At 43.2% G+C, this 23351-nt stretch overlaps 1 protein-coding gene across 8 annotated transcripts in view; it reads right to left on the bottom strand.

Annotated features, from left to right (window-relative positions):
- Positions 1 to 23351, bottom strand: part of PPP2R2B (protein phosphatase 2 regulatory subunit Bbeta) — a 331924-nt gene that overhangs the window by 25522 nt on the left and 283051 nt on the right. For all 8 annotated transcript variants that reach the window (XM_033180756.1, XM_033180754.1, XM_033180752.1 and 5 more), the window contains one exon: positions 18862 to 19026. In XM_033180756.1, the coding sequence (XP_033036647.1) occupies positions 18862 to 19026 (165 nt within the window). The remainder of the gene's footprint in view (positions 1 to 18861; positions 19027 to 23351) is intronic.

Genomic DNA, 23351 nt, shown 5'->3' with positions numbered 1-23351 from the left:
CCCTGGGCCCACTCCACATATCGCAGGCTAGTAGACGTCTTGTCTGCCTCCTTTCTCATGTCTCTCCCCGAGAGACAACATGCGCTCCCCTCCCTCCTTCCCTCTCATAATTTGTTCCCAACACGTAGCTTTGTGCAGCTACTCCAAGAGAAGCCCGAACTCCCTGGGGAGCCTCTGCCCAGGTGGAAGAGACCGCGAGTGGCCATTATTAGGGGTGATTGCTGGAAAGCTGGTTGCCATGGCACCGCAGAGGCCAGTGCTGAACTCCCAAGCTGTCCCCGTTTCCCAGGCTGTCTACATAATCACTGCAATGAGAGGCACAGGCACAGAAAGGGAGAGAGGAGCAGCTTCCTGCTGAGTGATCTCCCTGCAGAGCAAGGTGAGTAGTTCATGGCTGAGTATGACAGTCCATCTTGGCATGGGCCAAGCACTGCCTGGAGGGTCCCTGGTGTGGGCTGGTCACTGCTTCACTGTCTTCTCATGGATCCGGCACTATGCCTCTGTGTTCCCAGGACTGGTTTTCTACAGGAAAACACTGCTCCTAATCCACTGACCTGTTTCTTAAAGGTTCTTGGAGTTTGCAAACATTGAATAGTGATAGTCTTCCATCTGCCAGGTGCTGCACTAAACTCTTTATGGAGACAAAGAAATGATGCTCAGAGAGTCATTTGCCCTTGGTCACAGGCTAAGAAGAGGCAGAGCTAGGATGTAAACCCAAGTCTGGCTCTACGGCATCTCATATAGCATCATTTTTCCTCTAGTCCCCTGACTAGAAAGGGTGACCCCTTCAACCCGGTGCTGAAAACAGACACTGGCGGCCCCACACCTCTGAGGGCATGGTTCCAGCAAATAGAAATTGGACTGGCAAGGATTAAACCGCTGGTTTGGGCTTCATTAACTATGTGATCTCACCAACCACAGAGAATTAACCAGAGTGGAGCCATCTCTTTACCGACTTAACACAATGTAACAGGGGCAATGTGGAGAACAGTCAGTGAATTTGTTGAGCGCATACTACCTGCTAGACCCTCCCACTGGCTCCAGACATACCATCAACACGTGGGCTATCCTTCTCTTCAGCAGTCACTCTAGAACTTGAGGCCACTGTCGACAATAAAGGCTTTATCTGTTAGCAAGCCCTTTTGCTTAATGACTTGGTTATGGGAAAGGAGATACAGGTTGTACTTAGTTCTCATTTTCCACTTGGTTAGAGAGTAAGAGGCCTTTCCATATCCACTGCTGCTCAGGTACTTCCTCCCAGTGTACTCTAGCACTCCCCCAGCAGGTTCTGTAGAAACACAGACCCCAAGGCCTGGCCAGACTCTAGCAGAAAAATATTTGTGTTCGTTTGTGCTCTGCCTGGTATGTGGCTTCCCTGGCTACCTCTCCAACAGGCCTGCGGAGGCAAAGATGGGAAGTGTTTATAGGTATTATCTATTAACAACATTCAACTTTAGACCTGGGTTCAATCTCCCTCTACCTTTGCCTAGATTTTTAACTTTGTGTAAACAACATGCTTTTTCTGGGCCCAATTTTCTCATCTATAACCCCAAGTTTCTGAATTGTTTTGATAATAAAATACTAAAAAATATTGAGTGTTTACTGTGGACCAGATTTCACTGAATCTGCACAACAATCCAGTAATGCATGTTCCATTATTGTCCCCATTTTATAGAGGTAGACACTTAGGTGTACAGAGGGTAAATCCAAGGAGTTAAGTCCAAGTTACCCACACCTGGGCTTGTCTGACCCCAGAACCAGCACTATTGACCACTATGATATATGACCTCTTTCTATCTTCATTAAAGCCAAGTTTCCAAGTCACAGGAATCTCACAAATACCTCTAACTGGCCTTTATAACAGTTTGCAGGGGAAATTTACAAATTCTGTGGACTCTCAGATTCATGTTTTTAAAAAGGCATTTACGAACTTCAACAGAACATCTGAAAGCCACCTAGTGGCTGGAAGTTGTTCAGTAGGATTTGAAATTCTATAAAAGGCAAAATTGTTCCCATATTCCAGGCTCTGCTCCATTGCTCCCTCTCCCCCTTCCACCACCCCTTGATACTCTTTCTGAAAAGTTGAGTTGGAAACAATCACTTTCTCCTCTGAACGTCTATAGAGCAAGGTTCCCAAGTTGTGATCAAGATACAAAAGTCAAGGGGCAGAGCACCACAAAATATTGTGACATTATCTGTAAACTAGCTTATATATAACTCAGTATACCATTTTGTACTGGGGTCTGTGATATAGATCATACAAATTTCGGGAAAACTTCCAGGAGAAAAGTTTAACATTGAGACAATTCTGAGTTTTAGCTTTTAATTCATAGCCTTAGTGTATTCTGAGATACATATCACCTTTTATCTGATGTTAGATCTCATCTCATTCACTCATACATTCAATAACTACAATTTAGTATCCATGAAATGTCAAGGATGGCCCTTGGAATCTTCCCGTACTTAATAACCTCCCTAGGGGCAAGCAACAGTACATTGGATGAACACACATTTGTAGTTTTGTGGCCCCACAATGACACGAACACAAAAGATTCTCAATAAACAGAAACTGAAAAATGCTACGCATCAAAACTTTTGGGGGCACATAGGATATGCTGAGGATAAGAACATTTGAAATCACTATTTCAACAGTCTAAAACAATATTCAGCATAAACACTTTTTAGTCAGCATTTTCTCTTTCTGATGATGGGAATCTAAATTTCACATTCAATTGAAAATGAACTTTATATTAGAAACATTTCATAATTTTATATTCTCTTGTCCCACCACGGTAAGTGTACAAAGGCAGTAATTGCCTAAGTCTGTCTATCCATTGTGCTTAGCACAATACTTTGTTAACATTTATTGACCAATTCATTGCTTTGTTTGATTTCACAGTCTTTTTCCTAAGCTTGATGATTCTATTTTTCTCATATGTAACTCTTCAATGACAATTTCACTGCATTACAGACATTTTCAAATGGCACAAAAATGTCAGAATATGCTAGTTGACCCTGGGCTTAAGGATGCCCATACATGAGATCAATCCTATTTAAATCCTTATGTTCAGGTTAAAAATAGAACATAAGGGCAAGTATCATTATGAGCTTCATGGGGCTAGCATTCCCCTGCCCTCTGCTGTCTCTGGTCTGTGCTTGATAACGATGGAAGGCCAGCAGGTGCTCTGAGTAATTCAGCAGATAAAGAGACTTGCACTGATGGGGCTGGAAGCTGCTTGAGTGGACAGCAGATCTCACAATTCAGTTATTGATGCTACCTACTGAGCTGTCAAAATAGAATTATGAGAACTGCATGGGGGGCTCAAATTAACTGATATACTTAAACATGAGTCAATTACACACACAAGAGATCCCCCCTTCTCCATCTTACAGGGCCATGCAAGTCGTGAGGGTCATTGTATGTATTATCTGATAAAAAAAACCAATCATTGTCAGTGTTTCAGACTTAATGTTTTCTAAACCCTGATTTCCTCAGCTGCAAAAAGGAAGAGATACTGCAAACTTATTGGGTTTTCAGGAGGATCAATGAAGATAAATCAATGAGAAGGGGCTCTATAAATAGCAAAGGGCTAAACAGCAAAAGATATCAATTTTTACCATTTTATGCCTTTTTAAAAACATGAATCTGAGAGGCCACAGAATTTGTAAATTTCCCCTGCAAACTGTTATTGTTAACTCACTCTATGGCGCCTTAATCTAGATGTGTGCTCAGGCCAAAAAGCTGGGAGCTGTCCTTCGTGCTGTCCTTTACTTCACCCTCTACATCTTTTTTTTTTTTTTTTTCTTTTAACAGTTCTATTAACTTTACACTCAAAGCATGGCCCAATCAATTCAATCTCACCATTTCCACTGTCACCATCTTAGTCTAAGCCATGCTCATCTCTTGCCTGGAGCAATTTGATAGCTTTCTGACTCTTCTCCCAGCATCTACTCTTCCTCCTGATGCCTCATTCTTAAATAGCCACAGAGTGATATATTAAAAGTATAATAAATCATCTTCTTTCAACCAAGCCCTCTTGGATTTTTCTCTTAATACAGTAATATCCAAACTCCTTACCATTGCCTACAGGTCTACCCCCTCAAGTCCTTTGCATGGAATACAATGTGAATGGGGGCTGTGTGTTGTGCAAGGGGACTGCCTGCATGTAGCTCTTCCTGCCTCCTCTCATGCTGTTCCTTCTTACGGTACTCAACACGGCCCAGCTGGTGATCTTCTGCCCTGTGACCTGCCAAGCATAGTTCAGATTCAGAGCTGCTGCATTTGCTGTTGCTTCTTCCCCTGAAATATTTTCACTAAATCTCAATCTTATTTATGTGTGTGTTGTTAGATTCCTTCTCCTTGAATAAAGTGCTGTAAGGGCAGGCGTCACGATTTTCCTAGTGCCTGGAACAGTGCCTGGGACATGTGAAGCAACAATAAACATTTGTTGAATAAGTAAGTAGCAGTTGATTACCATTACTTCATGGACTCCTCTTTCTTTTACTTTGCCTGCAAACACCAAAGCTTATGTTCTAGTTCTCCAATTTGTAAAAATATTGCAACTTTTAAAATCTTAGTCCATGTTTGTTTAATTGCCATTTTCCCACTTGTGGTGCCTAGGAATGTGATTTAATTTTAACATTCACGGAACAGAACAGAGCCCTCAGAAATAATACCACACATCTACAGCCATCTAATCTTTGACAAACCTGACAAAAACAAGAAATGGGGAAAGGATTCCCTATTTAATAAATGATGCTGGGAAAATTGGCTAGCCATAAGTAGAAAGCGGAAACTGGATCCTTCCCTTACTCCTTATACGAAAATTAATTCAAGATAGATTGGAGACTTAAATGTTAGACCTAAAACCATAAAAACCCTAGAAGAAAACCTAGCTAATACCATTCAGGACATAGGCATGGGCAAGGACTTCATGTCTAAAACACCAAAAGCAACGGCAACAAAAGCCAAAATTGACAAATGGGATCTAATTAAACTAAAGAACTTCTGCACAGCAAAAGAAACTATCATCAGAGTGAACAGGCAACCTACAGAATGGGAGAAAATTTTTGCAATCTACTCATCTGACAAAGGGCTAATATCCAGAACCTACAAAGAACTCAATCAAATTTACAAGAAAAAAACAACCCCATCAAAAAGTGGGCAAAGGATATGAACAGACACTTCTCAAAAGAAGACATTCATACAGCCAAGAGACACATGAAAAAATGCTTGTCATCACTTGCCATCAGAGAAATGCAAATCAAAACCACAATGAGATATCATCTCACACCAGTTAGAATGGCAATCATTAAAAAGTCAGGAAACAACAGGTGCTGGAGAGGATGTGGAGAAATAGGAACACTTTTACACTGTTGGTGGGATTGTAAACTAGTTCAACCATTGTGGAAAACAGTGTGGTGATTCCTCAAGGATCCAGAACTAGAAATACCATATGACCCAGCCATCCCATTACTGGGGATATACCCAAAGGATTATGAGTCATGCTGCTATAAAGACACATGCACACGTATGTTTATTGCGGCACTATTCACAATAGCAAAGACTTGGAATCAACCCAGATGTCCATCAGTGACAGACCGGATTCAGAAAATGTGGCACATATACACCATGGAATACTACACAGCCATAAAAAAGGGTGAGTTCGTGTCCTTTGTAGGGACATGGATGCAGCTGGAAACCATCATTCTCAGCAAACTATCGCAAGAACAGAAAACCAAATACCGTATGTTCTCACTCATAGGTGGGAATTGAACAATGAGATCACTTGGACACAGGAAGGGGAGCATCACACACTGGGTCCTATTGTGGGGAGGGGGTAGGGGGGAGGGATAGCATTAGGAAATATACCTAATGTAAATGACGAGTTAATGGATGCAGCACACCAATATGGCACATGTATACATATGTAACAAACCTGCACGTTGTGCACATGTACCCTAGAACTTAAAGTATAATAAAAAAAAATTTTAACGTAAGTTAAATATAACAAGGTAGGTGTTTATTACATATGTATGTGTGTGTGTGTAATGTATTCTTAATGCTAGAAATGAGCAGTGAGTCAACTACTCTTTAGTGTTAGCTTTTACATCTGTGTAAAGAGAATTATCAGATGCAAATTTATCAGATCGAATGACTATGGTTGTTTTACCTCTAAAAGCATTTCTTTAGCACTTTCACTGTACTAAATGGTGAGGGGGTTTGAGAAAAGAGTCTAGCCATGATAATGGTCCCATCTGTGAGAGAGACCAAAATAGAAAGAGGTAATTAAATGTATGGTTTTAAGTGCTCTGAGAGAGGGCATTTAATCCTATTTGGGTCCAGGAAGTCTTCCTGGAGGAATATGCCTTAACTGAAACTTGAAGAATGATGGCTCCCCAAGGATGGCAAAATCCTAATGCCCGGAACCTGGGAATATCTTAGTTTACATGGCAAAATGGAATAAAGATTGTGGATAGAATTATGGTGCTAATCAGCTGACCTTATGGTGGGGAGAGTATCTTGGATTACCCAGGTGGGCCCACTGTAATCACAAAGGTCCTTGAGAGAGACAGGAGAGACAGAGAGAGAGAGAGATGTGATAATAAGAAGGATTCATCTCCCTGCTGCTGGCTTCGACAATGGAGGAAGGGGCCATTAGCCATGGAACATGGGCAACCTCTGAAAGCTGAAGAAAGTGAGGAAACATTCCCCCCCCCCAGAGCCTCTAGCAGGGAACACAACTTGATCAAAACCTTGATTTTAGACAGTGAGACCAATGTCAGACTTCTAACCTGCAGAACTGCATGATAAGTTAGTGTTGTTTTAAGCCACTACATTTGTGAGAATTTGTTACAACAGCCATAGGAAGCTAATACAAAGAGAAAGTGGTACACTTTGATTTCTCTGTGGAGGGAAAAAATGGCTGTTAGAAGATCTATTATACATAACAATTGTATAATAAAATTCCCACCTTGTTATGATACTTGTGTGAATGTTAAAAGATTAATTGCTTGGCACTACAAATGGAAAAATGGTCATAAAACACAGACTTAGATTTTAAAAGTTGTAACATATTTATAAATTGAAAAAATGGAAGATAATTTTTGGTTTTTATAGGCAAAATACAGGGAAGAGGAGGCCAGCACCCTCCCTAGACTCTAACAGGCCAATGTCTCTTTCTGGGGAAAATATTTCTGGGCATTTCCTTGACTGGGTTCTCCTGAACCTAGAATTCAGGATACCCCCAGGTGCCTGTGGCTGCTTTGCTAGTTATAGCTTGTTACAGGGCACGATGACAGGTAAGCTGGCCTAGGATGTCCCAAGGCCAGAGCCATCTATAACCCCAATCTTTCCCATTCTGCATGTCTTAGGGGCTGCAGCCATGTATGTGAGGCAATTTTGGCCTTCACTGCTTTCTCATTCAAGACCCTGAGTGAGGGAGAGGGCAAGACTTGGGAAGGTGTTAACTACTAATGAATAACACTCACTTCCAAAATTAATAAGCCTTCTGGTTCTTAGCAAAATCCACTCAACTGTATTCTCCAGGATGACTAATTGACAGAACTGGTTAAATTAATCAAAAATGGAAATGAGGATGGAAGAAGGGGGAAGGGATTCTATTTTTACTTGATGGCTTGGGCACTGCCTGCTCTGTTAATTGCTGCTAAGCTTGAATGGGATAGAGCAGCTTCAGACATGGGGGTGAGGTGGGGGTGGTGGTGGTATCAGTGGATTCTGCTCCATGCAGCAAGGCTTTTGGCTTTTCTCCAGAGTGGGGAGTGTGTGTCTGTGTGTGTTTGCAATCCTGTCATCAGGCAAAAGCATTTTAATAAAGGACCTTGTCTTTTTAACCTAACCAAGCTCCTCTGAAATAAATACTGTTAATTATACCCCAGATCAATACTGAACCCCTTTTGGAAGATGTGCCAAATCTCAGGGGCTTTAAGATTCATTGCAGTTGCTGTCTTAGCTGATGTCTTTGGACACATTCCATCAGAGACCTGGGGAATGAGCCACAGGTTTATTAGGGAGCTCTAGCAGCTTACTTACCAGGGCTTGGCAATTAAGTTTGTAGATGAGGGTGAAGAATGAGAGTGGATTTTATGTTCTGTATAATGGCAGAATTAATTCTGTGGTTGAAAATGGTCAGGCTGGGGAATCCAGCCAAATGGGGATTGTATAAAATGGACTCTTGTGAAAATTATCCTTCTGGATTTTAGAAAAACATCATGCTCTTTATCCTGCCAGATGCCCAGGAAAGGAATAAATCTTCTGGAAGCAGACCGACATGGTCCTGCACTGTGATCTGGGGCAAGTTTCCTCACCTCTCTGTGCCTCCTCTGTAAATTAGAGGTACTAATACCAATCTTCAGGGGTTGTTGTGAGAATTAAATGAGATACAGAAATGTTCAAAAATAGCACCCTCCCCCTCTACTACACCCACCTTTGGAGGACAATGAAATTTCTGATTTGGATAGTTGGACTGGGCATCAAACTTTGCCCTCTTCTCATTGGAACTTGGGCTTTTTCTCCAATGACTACACTGTTCACAGAAATATCTCAGTTTTTTTTTTTTTTGAGATGGAGTCTCGTTCTGTTGCCCAGGCTGGAGTGCAGTGGCACAATCTCAGCTCACTGCAACCTCCACCTCCTGGGCTCAAGTGATTCTCCTGTCTCAGCCTCCTGAGTAGCAGGGATGACGGGTGTGCGCTACCATGACCAGCTAATTTTTATATTTTTAGTAGAGACAGGGTTAAGGTATTAAAATACCTTACTGGCCAGGCTGGTCTCGAACTCCTGACTTAAAATGATCTGCCCCCCTCAGCCTCCTAAAGTGCTGGGATTATATGCATAAGCCACGGCGCCTAGCCTAACATATCAGATTTTAAGGTCTAAAGTGCTTATGCCATTTGCCCCTCAGCATGAAAAAGTCAGACTGCCCCTGGACAGGAAGGCTGCTTTGGGGTCATCTGAAGGAGGGGATTTCTGTGGCCAATCCTTGGGCTGCAGACTTGCCAGTGCAGAAGGGCCTTGCTGCAAGAAGAGAGTATCTACAGGCAGCGAACTTGCTGATAGAGCCAGTGCTAGGGATTGGTGCTGCAGGGCAGCTCCATCGCTACTGCTGAGGGGAACCCTGGCTCCTCGGCCTGGCCCTCAAGACCTTCCCTGGCCAGATTCAGCTTCTGCAATTCCCCAGCACTAGACATTCCCTCTCAACAAGGTGGAAGCTCGAGGGGCAGGTGAGGAAGAAGGAAGGTCTGCCCAAACCACAATGGAATTAAGATGCTACTGCAGAACCTACCCTGTGCCATCACACACACAATTGATTGCATTCAGCAAATGTGTACTGGGAACCTACTATGTGTCAGGCAGTGTGCTAACTGCTTTTACTTTAACTAATTAATGGACAAAGACTTCCATAAGCCCACATCCTACGATCACTTCCCCCCTCTCATCTTTCTTGCCCTCTCAGAAGCATTTGACATAGTTGATCCTAATGTATTTCTAAATCACTGTCTTCTCTCAGCTTACATGTGTTGGTTTTCTGCTCACTTCCCTGGCAGCTCACACTTGATTGTCCATAAAAAGCCACCTCTTTCTTTCCCCTACCCCATTGGTAAATGTCAGTGTGGCCTTTGCCTCATTCCTGGGCCCTCAGTTATTCTCTCTCCATACCTTCTGCCCTAATTGACATTATCCCATCCCATGGCTTAAAATAGCCATGACATGCTCATGATTCCTAAATTTATACCTCCAGCTCAGACCTCTCCCCAGACTTCCAGACTCATGTTATCTAATTGTCTGCCAGACTTCTCTAATTGGATGAATCACAGACATCTCCAATCTGGACACATCCAAAAGAGAATGCTTGGTCTTTCCATGCCAAAACTGTTCCTTCCCCAGTCTCCTCATTTCAGTATATGGTACCATACAGTTGCTCAAGCACCAAACCTATGAGTTATCTTAGATTTTCCCTTTTCCATCACCTCTTCACTGCCAATCTCTCAGCAAGTCCTCTTGGCCTCACCTCCTAAGGGGATCCTGAATCTGCCCACTTACCACCACTTCACTGTGCCCACCCTGGTCAGAGCCATTATCATGTCTCCGCCAGACTGTGGCAACAACCTCTAAATGGTCTCTCTGCTTTGCAGGCCTGGCACCTCTTGTCTGAGAACTCCTTTAAGGTCATAAACAGTATTCACTTCCTTCTTAGCACCATCTCATGGCTTCCCATCTCACTTACAGTGAAATCCAAGTGCTCTGCTCTGGCCCATAAAGCTCTCCATGATCTGGCCCCAGCCTACCTCTCTGGCCTCACTTTCCTTTTCCCATGGTGGCCACGGACCCTCCCCTTTTCTTTTCCTTTCCCTCCTTTCTTTCTTTCCTTTCTTTTCTCTCTCTTTCCTCTGTCTCTCTCTCCTCTGTCTCTCTCTCCTCTCTGTCTCTCTCTGTCGCCCAGGCTGGAGTGCAGTGGCACAATCTTGGCTCACTGCAACCTATGCCTCCCAGGTTCAAGCGATTCTCCTACCTCAGCTTCCTGAGTAGCTGGGATTACAGGTGTGTGCCAACACACCCAGATAATTTTTATATTTTCAGTAGAGATGGGGTTTCACTATGTTGGCCAGGCTGGCTTGGAACTCCTGGCCTCAAGCAATCCACCTGCCTCAGCCTCCCAAAGTGCTGGGATCACAGGCATGAGCCACCATGCCTGGCCGTGGCCTCACTTTCTGCACTGTCCCTAGCCTACTTGTATTCATCCACTGATCTTTTTTTCTATTCTTTGAACACACAAGGTTGCTCCTCTCTTAGGGCCTTCACACTTAGATGTTGGCTTTCTCTTTGGATCCCTCTGATAACAGGTCTCAATTCAAAGGCTTTGCCACATACCACTACTTCCTGACCCTGCTAATTTTCTTACAGCTTTTTTTTTTCATCATGTCTGAAATGACCTTGTTTATTTGTACATTTATATGTTCTCTCTCATCCTGCCCCACAAGAAGGTATGCTCCCTAAAGGCAGAAACCAGCAAGTGTTTAACCAATCTTAGTTGAATAAGTGGTTTTTGGTGTTTTCTTGAAGAGCTACAAGTGCTCTGGCTGAAACCTTAACTTCACCACTTGCTCCTTAGTGGCCGTAAGTGTATCTTTCCCCCTTTAAGCTACTTGCCTCATCTCTACGATGTGAATAATGGCAGTATGTACCTCATAGGGTTGTTATGAAGATTAAATGAGCTCATGCAGGCATACTTGGCTTACTTCCTGGACACAGTAAAATGTCATGGAAGTTAGCTGTGAATCAGGCTGTTGACATTACTAGTTTTGTGATTGCTGCTGCTCTTCCTGCTCCCACTCTTAAAAGACACATGTGGTAGGGAAGCAAGATAATACCTTCACTCCAACCATAACATGATGCTTATACTATGCGCCAGGCATCATTCTAAGGCTCCATGGGTGTTATTTAATCCTCACAAGCACCCTATAAGGTAAGTACTTCCACTACCCATATTTTATAGGTGAGTAAGTGGCAGCACAGAGGTTAGGTAACCTGTTCAAGATCGTCAGTTAGGCCATGGATACAAGCTGATAATGGCTGCTCAACTATGTTGATTTTCCTCCTCTGTTTTGACCCAGTCCCTGAATTAACTCACTACTGTCAGCTTGGTTTGATAGAGGGAAGAAACAAAACAAAAATATCCTGGGCTGTGCTTACAGGGAACATCATGCTAGGCTCCTCACTGCCTTGTCTCATCCCAGTACCTATGACAGGGGCTGCTGGGATGTGCAGGGAGTTTTGATGTTTTCTGCTGTCTCCACCCTGGAGGTAAGGTGCCCAGTGGGGCTCTTTGGTCATTCATCAACTTTCTTCAAGTTACAGAAGTAAAACAACAACCTTGGAGGGAATCTAGAAAATAAGAAAAATGCCCACATTTCATGGCCCCTGACCTCATCCCTTTCATACAGCCTCTGCTTGTCTTTGCCCACATATACTCATCCTGCCCTTGCTGCATTCATGGCGAGATTGTCATTTCGCATGCAGCTTTAACATTCATAAGCATTTCTCCACTTGCTACACCTTTGTGTCCCCAGGTCTTTGGCAAGTCAAGTCTCTGAGACCTTTCAAGGTATCCCTTTTTCTATTGCCAGTCCCACTTGAGGATTTCACCTGCTTTTATGCTGCTAAACTGCACCCTACTTATTGGGGAACCTCTCCCTTCAAGACTGGTTTTTCAATAGGAATCAGGTACCTCAATGCCTCTAAAATCAATTAAACTCCTCTTTGTTCAGAAAGAACGTGCCTAGCACCATATGAAAGCCTCCAGGCATCACTGTCCTAACACACATGGACAACCCTGTCTGGTAAAACTGTCGAGACCCAATGCACAGGTTTCTATCATCCTGGACCTTTGGTCCTTTATCTAGTTTCTCTCCTACCTTTAATAAAAGTCATGCCCATTGTATGCTTCAAATGTGTCAGGGACTGTGCAAGAGCCCTGTGCCCATGACCTCTTTGCACTCTTACCTCCTGGAGGAAGGTGTCAACATCAGCACCTGCCCAGGCATCTGGCGGCAATGAGGCCCGGAAACAATGTCTGGAACTGCTGGCTCCAGGGCTTGTGTTCTTGATGACTTTTATGTCTTTCCTTCTATTACAGGCTGAGTTGTGTCTCTCCGCCGCCACCCCATTCATATATTGAAGTCCTAACTCCCAGTACTGCAAAATATAACTGGATTTGGAGATAGAGTCTTTCAACAGGTACTTAAAATAAGGTCATCAGAGTGGGCCTTGATCTAATAGAACTGGCGTCCTCATAAGAAGAGGAATTTTGGACACAGACACAGATGGAAGGTGATGTAAAGACACAGGGAGAAGACAGCCATCTTCAAGCCCAGGAGAGCAGTGTGGAATTTATCCTTCCTTCACAGCCCTCAGAAGAAACCAACCCTGCCAACACTTCATCTTGGGCTTCCAGCCTCCAGAACTTTGAAAAAATAGTTGAATTGTTTAAGCAGTGCAGTCCACGGTACTTTGTTGCAGCAGCCCTGGTAAACTAATGTGCCTTTTCACACTTGTCTTTTCCTATCTGCCTGCCTTTCCACCACAGATGTTCTATGAAGTCCCACCAGGTGCTATATAAATATTGTACAAATTCAGTAATTACTGAGATAAAGTCCCTGTCTTCATAAAGATTGTATTCCAGTCAGCAAGACAGAGGCTAAGTAAAGCAAACAACTATAATGGAGGCTATGAAAGAATAAAGACATAAAATAGAGTGATGAGATCGAGAGATGGTAGGTGCAGATGGGGTGGACAGAGAAGTTAACTCTTAGGTAGTGACATTTTCTCAGAAACTTAAAAAGTCAGTACAGGCCAGACAGGTAGGGTGTGTGGTGGGAGAGCATTCCAGGCAGAAGAGCATGTGCAAAGGCCCAGAGGTGGGAAAGGGCTGGATGTATGGAGGTGCAGGAAGCAAGCCAGTGTGGCCAGGCTACAGGGAGCTGAGCCTGGAGAGGTTAGCAGAGACCAGATTTATGGGGAACATTGGAAAGGAGTTCAGGCTTAATTCCTTTCATTCCCCAGGTTGGTGTCCATTACACCTGGCCAGTTTCTTCACCCAGATCCCGATACTCATGCATGGAAAGGGAAAAGCATAATCCACTCTAGCTAAGTGCTGCCACCATCAGCACCCTATTGTTTCAGGCATCTAAACTGCAAACACAACCCTTGTCACTACCGCCAGAAGTGGTAGAAAAAAATAGGCGAGGGAGAAAAAGAATCATCCCTTCCAACCCCTGCTGAGTATGCAGAGTGAGGGACATATGGAAATTAATAAATGCAGCTCTGATAACACGGTTCTCCTCGGCAGTTTGATTAAATGCTGATGGTTATTAAATACCCTCCTTCTCAGCGCTCATGTCCGAAAGCCAGTGTTGCTTTTCATTTTGAACTCTGATGAACTGTCTCAATTCTGATCGCACACCTCAGCTGAACTGCGGTCGACTGCAGGCTGCCGTTTGAGGAGGATGGAAAAAATCAATATGAAATGTCAGGCTAGGGGTCAGATTGAACTTGTTCTCCCAGCTGGCAGGAGCTAGGGCCCGTAGCCACAGCAGCTGAACAAAGGGAGATGTGCGCTGAAGAAGGTTGGTACTTTGGAGGAGTCGGGAAAATGAATTTCATTTGCGTCTTAATTAGATTAGTAGGCTGGCAGCTTGCAATTCAGAACTCTGTTGGTGTTGGAATAGGGAGTGGGAGGACAGGGCTGGGCAGAGGCCTGAAGGCCAGTAGCTGGCTCCTCCACCTCCTTCAGGACGGTCACCAGGGCTTTGCTTATCTGGGGCTGTGTGGGGCTGAGGCTGGAGGGAGAAGCAGTTCTGGGGCTCCCTGGGTGTGTGGCTTGACCGGCTTCGTGCTTCTGTATGACTATATGATTCTTTCCTGGGCTCTCCCCATCCAATTCTCCATCCTTAAGTCTCAGCTCAGCAGCCACTCCCTTGTAGAGTCCTCATCACCCCTACTTGTACCAGCACATGCCTCTCTCTTATACATGTATTGCAGTTGTGATACTATATTTGTTTCTATTCTCTAACTAACACATCTTCTCTCCTTAGACAGTGTGGTTAATGTTATGTATCAGCTTGACTGGGCCATGAGGTGCCCAGATATGTGGCTAGAAATTCTGGGTGTTTCTGTAAAGGTGTTTTTGGAATAGTTTAACATTTACATTAATAAACTGAGTAAAGGAGATTGTACTGCCTACTGTCGATGGGCCTCATTTCATCAGCTGAAGGCCTGAAGAGAATAAAAACGCTGACCCTCCTGCAAGGGACAGAGAACTCCTCTGCCTGACTGCCTTCAAGCTGGAACATTGTTTTTTTCTCCCCTTGCTTCTGGACTTGAACTGAAACACTGATTTTTCCTGGGTCTTCAGCCTGAGGGCTTTATTTATTTTTTTTGAGATACAGTCTTGCTCTATTGCTGAGGCTGGGGTGCAGTGGGGCAATCTCAGCTCACTGCAACCTATGCCTCCCAGGTTCAAGTGATGCTTCTGCCTCAGCCTCCCGAGTAACTGGGATTACAGGTGTGCACCACCACACCTGGTTAATATTTGTATTTTTAGTAGAGACGGGGTTTCACCACATTGCCCAGGCTGCTCTCAAACTCCCGACCTCAGGTGATCCGCCCGCTTCAGCCTCCCAAAGTGCTGGGATTACCGGTGTAAGCCACCACGCCGGTCTCTGATGGCTTTTAGACTAGAACACCACCATCAGCTCTCGTGGGTCTTCAGCTTCATGGCTGCAGAGCTTGGGACTTGTCAGCCTTCATAACCATCTGATCTAATTCCTTATGATAAATCTTTTTACTTACACACACACACCCTACTGGTTCTGTTTGTCTGGAGAACCCTAATACAGACAGTGAGCTCTAAGAGGGAGGAAACCAGGTCTGTTTTTGCTCACCCTTGTGTCTCCAGAGTCTGATGCAGTACCTGACATAAAGTATGTGATTAACAAATATTGATTAAATAAATGAATAATGAGGCCTCCTATATCTGGCAAGAGGGTTGGGGTTTCGAACATCTTACGTCTGCAGGCCATCTCCCTGGAACCGGGAGAATCCAGGGTGAATAGCTGTGATAACTGCTGCCATCATTTATTGACTCCTTTGTGCCTGGCAGAGGGCTAGGATCTCACACACATGAAACTTAGTTCTTGTGAACAACCTGCCCTATGACGCTGTCCTTAATATTTATACTTTCAAATGAGGAATCTGGGGCTCAAAAGAATTAAATAACTTGCTTGAGGTCATGCAGGTACTGAGTGTCAGAGCCGAGTTCTGATTCCAAAGCATCTGCTCTAAATCACTCAAGTTTTTTTTTTTTTTTTCTTTCAAGTTCAGAGGTTCATGTGCAGGTTTATTACATAGGTAAATGTGTGTCATGGGTTTTTTTGTGTGTGCAGTTTATTTCATCATCCAGGTATTAAGCCTAGTATCGCTTACTTATTTACCATTCTAGTTTTGAAAGCTTCTAAGGCCTTGCCCTTTTTCTATCTTGTGTTCAGGGTTCATCAAGCTTCCCAGTCAGTTGATTCCCCAATATCCAGAACGCACATGCATCTGTCTGACTCCAAAGCCGAGGCTAGTGTCAGTCACACTGGGCTATGGGGATGCCAGGGCTTCCTGTGCCATCCCTGGCCTCCTCCCTGGGTTGGTGGCCCAGAAAGCCCAGGTCTGCCTTCACTCACCAGAGAGGCTCTGCCTCCTTAGACAGCTCATGTCACCTCACCCGCAGCATGTCCCACACTGAATCCCAACCTTTCACTCTCTGGGAGGGAGTTAGAGACTTTCCATCCATCCCCATTCCCACTTGTTATTTATGTCTACCCTCAGGCACACATTTATTAAATATGTCCTGACCTCTGCTTATGTGTCAGGGGGTCATACAATGTGATTAACTCAGATTCAGGTCTCATCCTCAAGGAGTTTACCATCTAGAGGGGAATGACACTGAATAATTCATATCACATCCACGTATGATGAATGCCAACCTTTAATGTCACTAACGTCATTTATGACACCCATAGTTATTTTAAAAGAAAATGTTCATTTTCCCCCTCCTCTTTCTTTGGATTTCTATAGCCACCACTCTTTATCTAGGTTCCAAACTATCCTCGCATTGAGACTAAAGCAAAACCTTCTAACTTTCATACTTTTCTTCACATGACCACTGTGTTAAACTTCCATAAAACACAATTATTATTAAATCTGCTATCTAGCTAAATGATCTCAAATTACTTCCCACATACTAGAAACTGTGCTTCTCCAACTGAGGTACCTGTATATAACCCTTGCGGGTTAGGAAGAGGGGAGGATATGGGGTATACTAGAAAGTACAGGAAGCCATATGATAAATGTTACATCTTTTAGAAACATCAACTTTGAAATTTGAGAGTGGGGGTAGAAATGTAATTATTAAATTAAAGTGAAAATAGATATTATATGGGGGTGAAATGTAAAACTCACATGAAATTTTAGAAAGAAAAGTAAGGCTTCAAAGAAAGTCTGTTGTTGTCAGCACCTCCCCCAGGGTCGCCGGTCTCTGCCAGGCATGTGCTGGTTTACCTTTGCTGGTAGGTTGGGCCAACCCAGAGCACACAGAGGGAACAGGATTCCTCTCTGTGCCCTCCTTCCATGGCAGCAGGGCTCATGGCTTGGCCCCACCACAACTGTGTTTGGTAGAGCAGCTTAAGAAGGACTGGATACTATGGGAACCAGACTCTGGGTATAAAATAAGTACTCACTGAATGCATGAATACATGACAGCATAAACTTTGGAATCTGATCTTCAAGGATCAACCTGATATAAACCATCATCCCTATTTAACCTCATTAACCCCAGATTCCCCTTTCCCCCAAGCCTGACACTTTTTATTTAACACTCTTCAAAAGTTCCATTACTTTAGTAACTTCAGAATTTTGCCCATTCTGTGCTTGCTGCCAACAATACTCTTCTTTCTGTTTCCCACCTAACCAAATCCTACTTGTACTTCAACACTCATCTACTCAGCCTCTGCTTTCCCTGTGAAGTCTGTTTCGAACGTCTAAACCCCCTCTGAATGGCCTAACCCATAATTATCTCCACCATTCACTTGAGTATTAAAACTGAACTGCCTTATACATTGTTCCTGAAATGCTTCTTGGGTGCATTTTGCCTCATTAGCCAAATTTTAAATTCCTTGAGCATGGGAAATAAGTCTTACCTTTCCACTGTACCACTCAGAGTTCTTTATTGTAACAAATACATTGTAGATACAAGAATATCATGCTGTATCTGTGACTGAATGAATTGTAGTTTAGATCAGCGGTTCTCAACCAGGAGTAATGTTTTCACCAAGAGGGTATTTCACAATGTCTGGAGACATTTTTGGTTATCATAACTGGGCTTGTGTTATTGGCATCTAGTGGGTAAGGCCACAGATGCTGCTAAACATCCTACAATGTACAGGACAGCTCCTTCCCCCAAACAAGAAACTAGGTAGCACAAGATTCAATGGTGTACTGTTAAGAAGTGCTTATCTATATTATAGTGGCTTCCTAAACTGTCTCCTTGTTTCTTTATTCTCTCAGCCAGAATTTAACCTTTATCCTTCTGCCTTCTGTCTGAACAATTTCCCTAACAACTAATTCTGATCATATTACTTCTCTGGTTACTATTATGGCCGTTCACTGACTCTGATGAAGAAAATTCGGGTTTTAAAAACCATGGTCGTTATGATGTGGCTCTGGCATCCTATAGTCACAATCTCTCCAAGAAGCCACCAGTTCCTTCCCCCAGCTGCTGTTCTAGATGCCTTTTATGTTCTCAGCCTCCCACGCAGTTCAGCAAGTCCTGTTAACTTTATTGCCAAGATCTGTGCAGTACTGTGCAGGTTACATAGATTAAAAAAAAAAAAAAGATGTGTCCAGAACCCATCTACCCTCTCAATTTCCACTCACCTCTTTGTCCAGGTCACCATTCAACAGTCTCCTAACTGTTCTCCCTGCTATTCCTCAAAGTCATTCTCCCCATGGCAGCAAGCTTGATTTCCTTAACACATAATTTGGATCACATCACACTGTTATTTAAACCCTTTTCTGATGAAGGTCATGTCTTATTTATTTTCATCTCTGGATATTTTGGAATCGAACGTGAATGTTCATCTTTACTGAAATATAAAATACGGAGCTGGCTCCCACTTGTAGTTTCTTTACTCCTAGTGTGTCTGGTGTAGAAAGGGAGATCATAAGCTTCCAGGCCCTCCCCCTGCATGTTGGAGCCAGTGGCCATGTCCCCCCGCCTCCCTTCAGCTGCTACTCACATTTGGTGTGCCTGTCACACAGGGCAGATGCCCGCATGTCACACAGCCGGATTGTCCCTTTGCTGCTGCTGTACACGAAGGTGTTGCAATGATGGGGGTGGAACTCGGCTGCTGTGATCACCTCCGTGAGCTCCTCCATGTTGGCTGGCTTAATGTCCACGATATCTGGCACAGACGAGTCAAGGAAGAAACCAGGAGAAGGAGGCAGGAACTTGGGAAAGGGAAGAATTAGCAATGGCACCATCTTACATTAGCGTAATATGTCAAGATTTGCTATGCACATGGTGGATCCTCATCATAAACTTGTCCCAGGCAGATGAGCCTCAGGAACTTTAACAGCTCAGGGTTACCCAGTAGTCAGAGGCAGCATTAGAACTTGGTCTCTTGACTCCTCATTTGTGTTTTATCCTCCAAAAACATGTAAAAGACATCCACTCATGACTAAAGTTAACTGCTTGTGCAATCAGGCTAAAATGTACCAAGTTGCAAAGATTTTGCTTCTCATTTTATAATAATGATTAAGGTACTAGTCCTATTATAACCAAATAATTCATTTTGTCTGATTCCTTAACTGGATTCTTGGGCTGGTAAGTGATATCTATAATAATGGAGTGCACACTCTCTTTCATGAAATCCCTAAGCCCTTCTTTATAATATGTTGATGATAATAATAATAGCTGCCACCAATAATTTAGCACTAGCTATAGGCCATTCACTGTGCAAAGCATATCATGTACTTTATCTCATTTAATCCTTACAAGAACTCCATATAATCAGCATTTTCCTTATCCTCATTTTTTCAGGGGTGGAAACGGATGCTCTAAGTGCATAAAGTAACTTGCCTCAAGTCACATGGCTAAATGACAACACTAGGATTTCATCTCAGGTGCAAAGTCTGTGCTCTTTCATAACTATGCAAAATCTCTCTCATGTATGATATATAAGACTTCTAGTCTCTGTAAGTTGTGATCTGCTTTTCAGCTTGTAAGGGAGTTTTTAAGTATCAGAAAGAAGCCATCTAGTTGGAAATGTTTAGGGTCCCATGGAAAATATCCTTAGTTTTATCATCTGGGTTTTTTCTTCTCAGTATTTCCCTTTCTGATCAAGAATTATACCTCTGTTTTTTAAAGACCATATCCTTGTATATTGGAATGAAACATTTACTCTTTTATTTATGAAGGTGACTCAGTGAAAACAAACCCCTTCTGCAGGATGTCTGGCATGAGTGAAGGAGTGGGTTTGTACAGATCTCTTCACACCTCCACTCAGAGCTTGGGGGATCAGGACACAGATGGGCCAAGGCACTGTCTGAGGACCCAGCAACATCCTGCAAAGAATGAGCCTTGTGATGTGGATGCTGTTACACAGGGAAGCTGACCAACAGGACTCCCACTTTTCCTAGATTTTTCCCACTTGTGAGCCACCTTTGTGATTTTTGCCCTATCTGTGCATCATCAGGTAGTATATTTTACTTGACATTTTTCTTTCAGACCAACTTTAAATTGATTCACTGTTTTCTTTACTTAGCTTTATCTAAACAGTAACCCAATATTCATAAAATCATGGGTTTAATAAGGTAGCTACACTTTAATATGCATAAAAATCAATATATTAATATATTATATATTGCATTTATGTGTATATATATTATATATATTTTATATAATATACAAAATAGTTGCAAATGAGTGTACCAGGAGTTTATGCATCACATTTTGGACAACAATGTATTGAATCAACAAGCAATAACTTGATATAACTGCCCCATTAGACTGAGATGGATGAAAGTCTTGCATGTTTTTCATTAACCTAGTAGCATAGTCCCCTCCTTGGAGTTTAGTTGTGGTACATGAAAATTCACTGATATTTTTAGTCCCGCTAGCACTAACAAAGTAATCATCTATGATCAAACATCACCTATGCTCCTGCTACAACATTTCAACATGCAATTTGTTGCAACAATGGCTTTGTATTTGGTTGTGCCTCTTTCCTGTTTATTATCTCTTATAAACCCTGTTGGGTTCTTTCTAAAATTGGCTTGAGACTGAGCTAACATGTTACTACAATTTCTCCCACCAAACCCAGATGCAAATATTACTTGGGTCTCCAGGGCATGTGGGTCTCCTGGCTTCACAAAATACTACCTTTCAACTCAACTTCTGCCAGAGTTATAAATATGATTGCAGTTAGCACCACATGCTTTGGAGCAAGAGCCTGTGCCCCTCAGGAGGAGGCTCTAGGCTGCAGCTCTGGTGCTCTCTCAGCCACTGACCCATGCCCTGGGCTTTATGGCCATGACATGGCGTTGGGTAAACAGAGGTTAGTGTTCAGCTGCTGTTAGATTTCCTCATCCTCCAGAGTGAGCCTTGATACCCCACGGTGCCAGTGAACATGTTTCTCTTTTCTCAAAATAGAGAAAGAAAATCTGGTGTCAGCTTTCTCAACCTCTACCAGTATAGCTCTAAAAACAAGCTGAACTGGAAGGGATCTTCGCTGTGTGGGAGGGGGAGGTGCTACAGCTACAGTTATTTTTTCCCACCTAAAAATAAAGCCCCAAAGTCAGAATGTGCAAAAACAAAGTGCCTAAACATGTCTATGAAACCAGGAACATCCTCCGCCATCAAGGACACCAGTGGGGCTGTGCCCACGATATCTGCCTAGAGCTGCCATCTCTGGATCTTTCCTTCTCTCACTGGACCTTCCAAGCCTACCCACCTTCCAGCCCTCATCCCCAAGCCTTTGGCTTCCTACCCCCGGCAGGTCTCAGTCTTCCTTTTTGAGTAGAGGGCTTGTTTAGTTTGACTCAAAGGGAGGGGTTCCAGGAAGAAACCACGATTATCCCTCTTTTTAATCACTCTGAAATTAAGAGAAAGATATGGCCAGTAGCTAATGCGGATCAGGGGCCAGGTCTGCCCTGTGCTAACACTTTCCATGTGTTGTCCCCCTTGTCCCTCGTCTCAGCCTTATGAGGGCAGAACTATTAACAGCTCCATTTTACAGCCGAGGGAACTCAGATAACATTACTTGAGGTTATGTGACACAGTGGGCAGAGCTGGGATTTGAACCCAAGCTTGTCTGACTCCGGAGCCTGGGTTCTTTCTCACCATGCCCCTCTGCCTCCTTTGAGGAATGGCCTCACAAAGCTGGCCAAAATGTGACAATTTTGGTTCTCTTGAAAAGACCCCCAGCTAATCTGAGAGGGCAGCCCCATCTCTTCTGGCTTTAGGCTTGTACTCTCTTAATTTATCTACCACTTTGGTGATTGAATTTTCCAGAACCAGAATTTTTATGTGCTCTAAGATTTTGGTTTTTTTGAAGCAGAATTTGGGACAAAATCCTGACAAGGGATTGTTTGGATTTTTACGTGTTGGAGGATTTGGTGAGTTCTAGAAACATTTGAGAGAAGTCTAGTTGCTAAAAGTTAAATGACTTATGGGGATGATGGGAGAGGATATTCGACAACTGTATCCTCTAGAAACCCGGGCATTTTCCCCTGCACGGCTGTAAAGGGCAATCCATGTTTTCAGCATATGTAATTTTGCCCTTCATGTTGGGAGGGAAGGAGAAAGAAGATGAGCAACGCGTGGCTCCACGTATAATCTTGAAAATGGAATGATGCATTTTGACAGTCAATTTTCTTTTTTTTTAATCCTTTAGAGCTCTCTATCCAAATTATGTCCCTGTTGTCCCAAATAACTAGATGGCAAAAGCAAAACAGAGCATTGAATTCATGGCTAATATACAACCCCGACAGCCAACAGATTGCTATTAAATTAACCCTGGGGCTTGACAGATCTGTTCTTCTTGACCTGACTGCTTACGGCATTTCTTATTAATGCTGAGCCCAGGCAAATTACATCTGCTAACAAAAGGGGTTAATCTGGCTCTCTGCTGGGACTCTGGAGGCAGCTCTGAGGACAGGAGGGGGCATAGCCAGCTTGGCAGCTGAGCTCCATGCTTGGAAGGCAGAAGAGGGGAAGGTGAGGGCACCGCTGTGCCAGGCAGTGGCCTGAGGCATCATTTAAAATAATAATTGAAGACACCAGGAGGTCACTCCTTAAGGGATCCACTTCAAACAAATGAGAAGCCAGAGCCATAAATGGTTCATCAGCGGTAGGATGAGGGAATGGAGAGGGTCATGGCAGGATGATAAGAGGTAGCATGGGGGCCATTCAAATATCATTTCCTAATCCCAAGTTTAGAAAAAGCTTTTTATGAAAACAAAAGTCCAGTGTGATATTAGAAAAATATTGACAACTTAAATAAATATACAGAATAAGGAAGTGATTAGATGAATTTTTATATATCTCCTTACGTTGTTTTTGCAGTGAAATTCCCAAGTCTGTAAAAACCATAGTGCACAAAATTCTAATGATAGTATGATGATGTCATTTAAAACTTATACTCTGAAAATGATGAGCTAAATGGGAAGACACCAAAACATTAGTGATAGTTCTATCAGGGTGGGTTTACGAATGGTTTTTCTTTTG

This window comes from Trachypithecus francoisi, unplaced genomic scaffold (genome assembly GCF_009764315.1).
Source record: "Trachypithecus francoisi isolate TF-2019V2 unplaced genomic scaffold, Tfra_2.0 Lachesis_group2, whole genome shotgun sequence".
In the NCBI taxonomy this organism is placed as follows: domain Eukaryota; kingdom Metazoa; phylum Chordata; class Mammalia; order Primates; family Cercopithecidae; genus Trachypithecus; species Trachypithecus francoisi.
The sequence above is the reverse complement of the archived record's forward strand: the minus strand, read 5'-3'. Positions and strand labels throughout refer to the sequence as shown.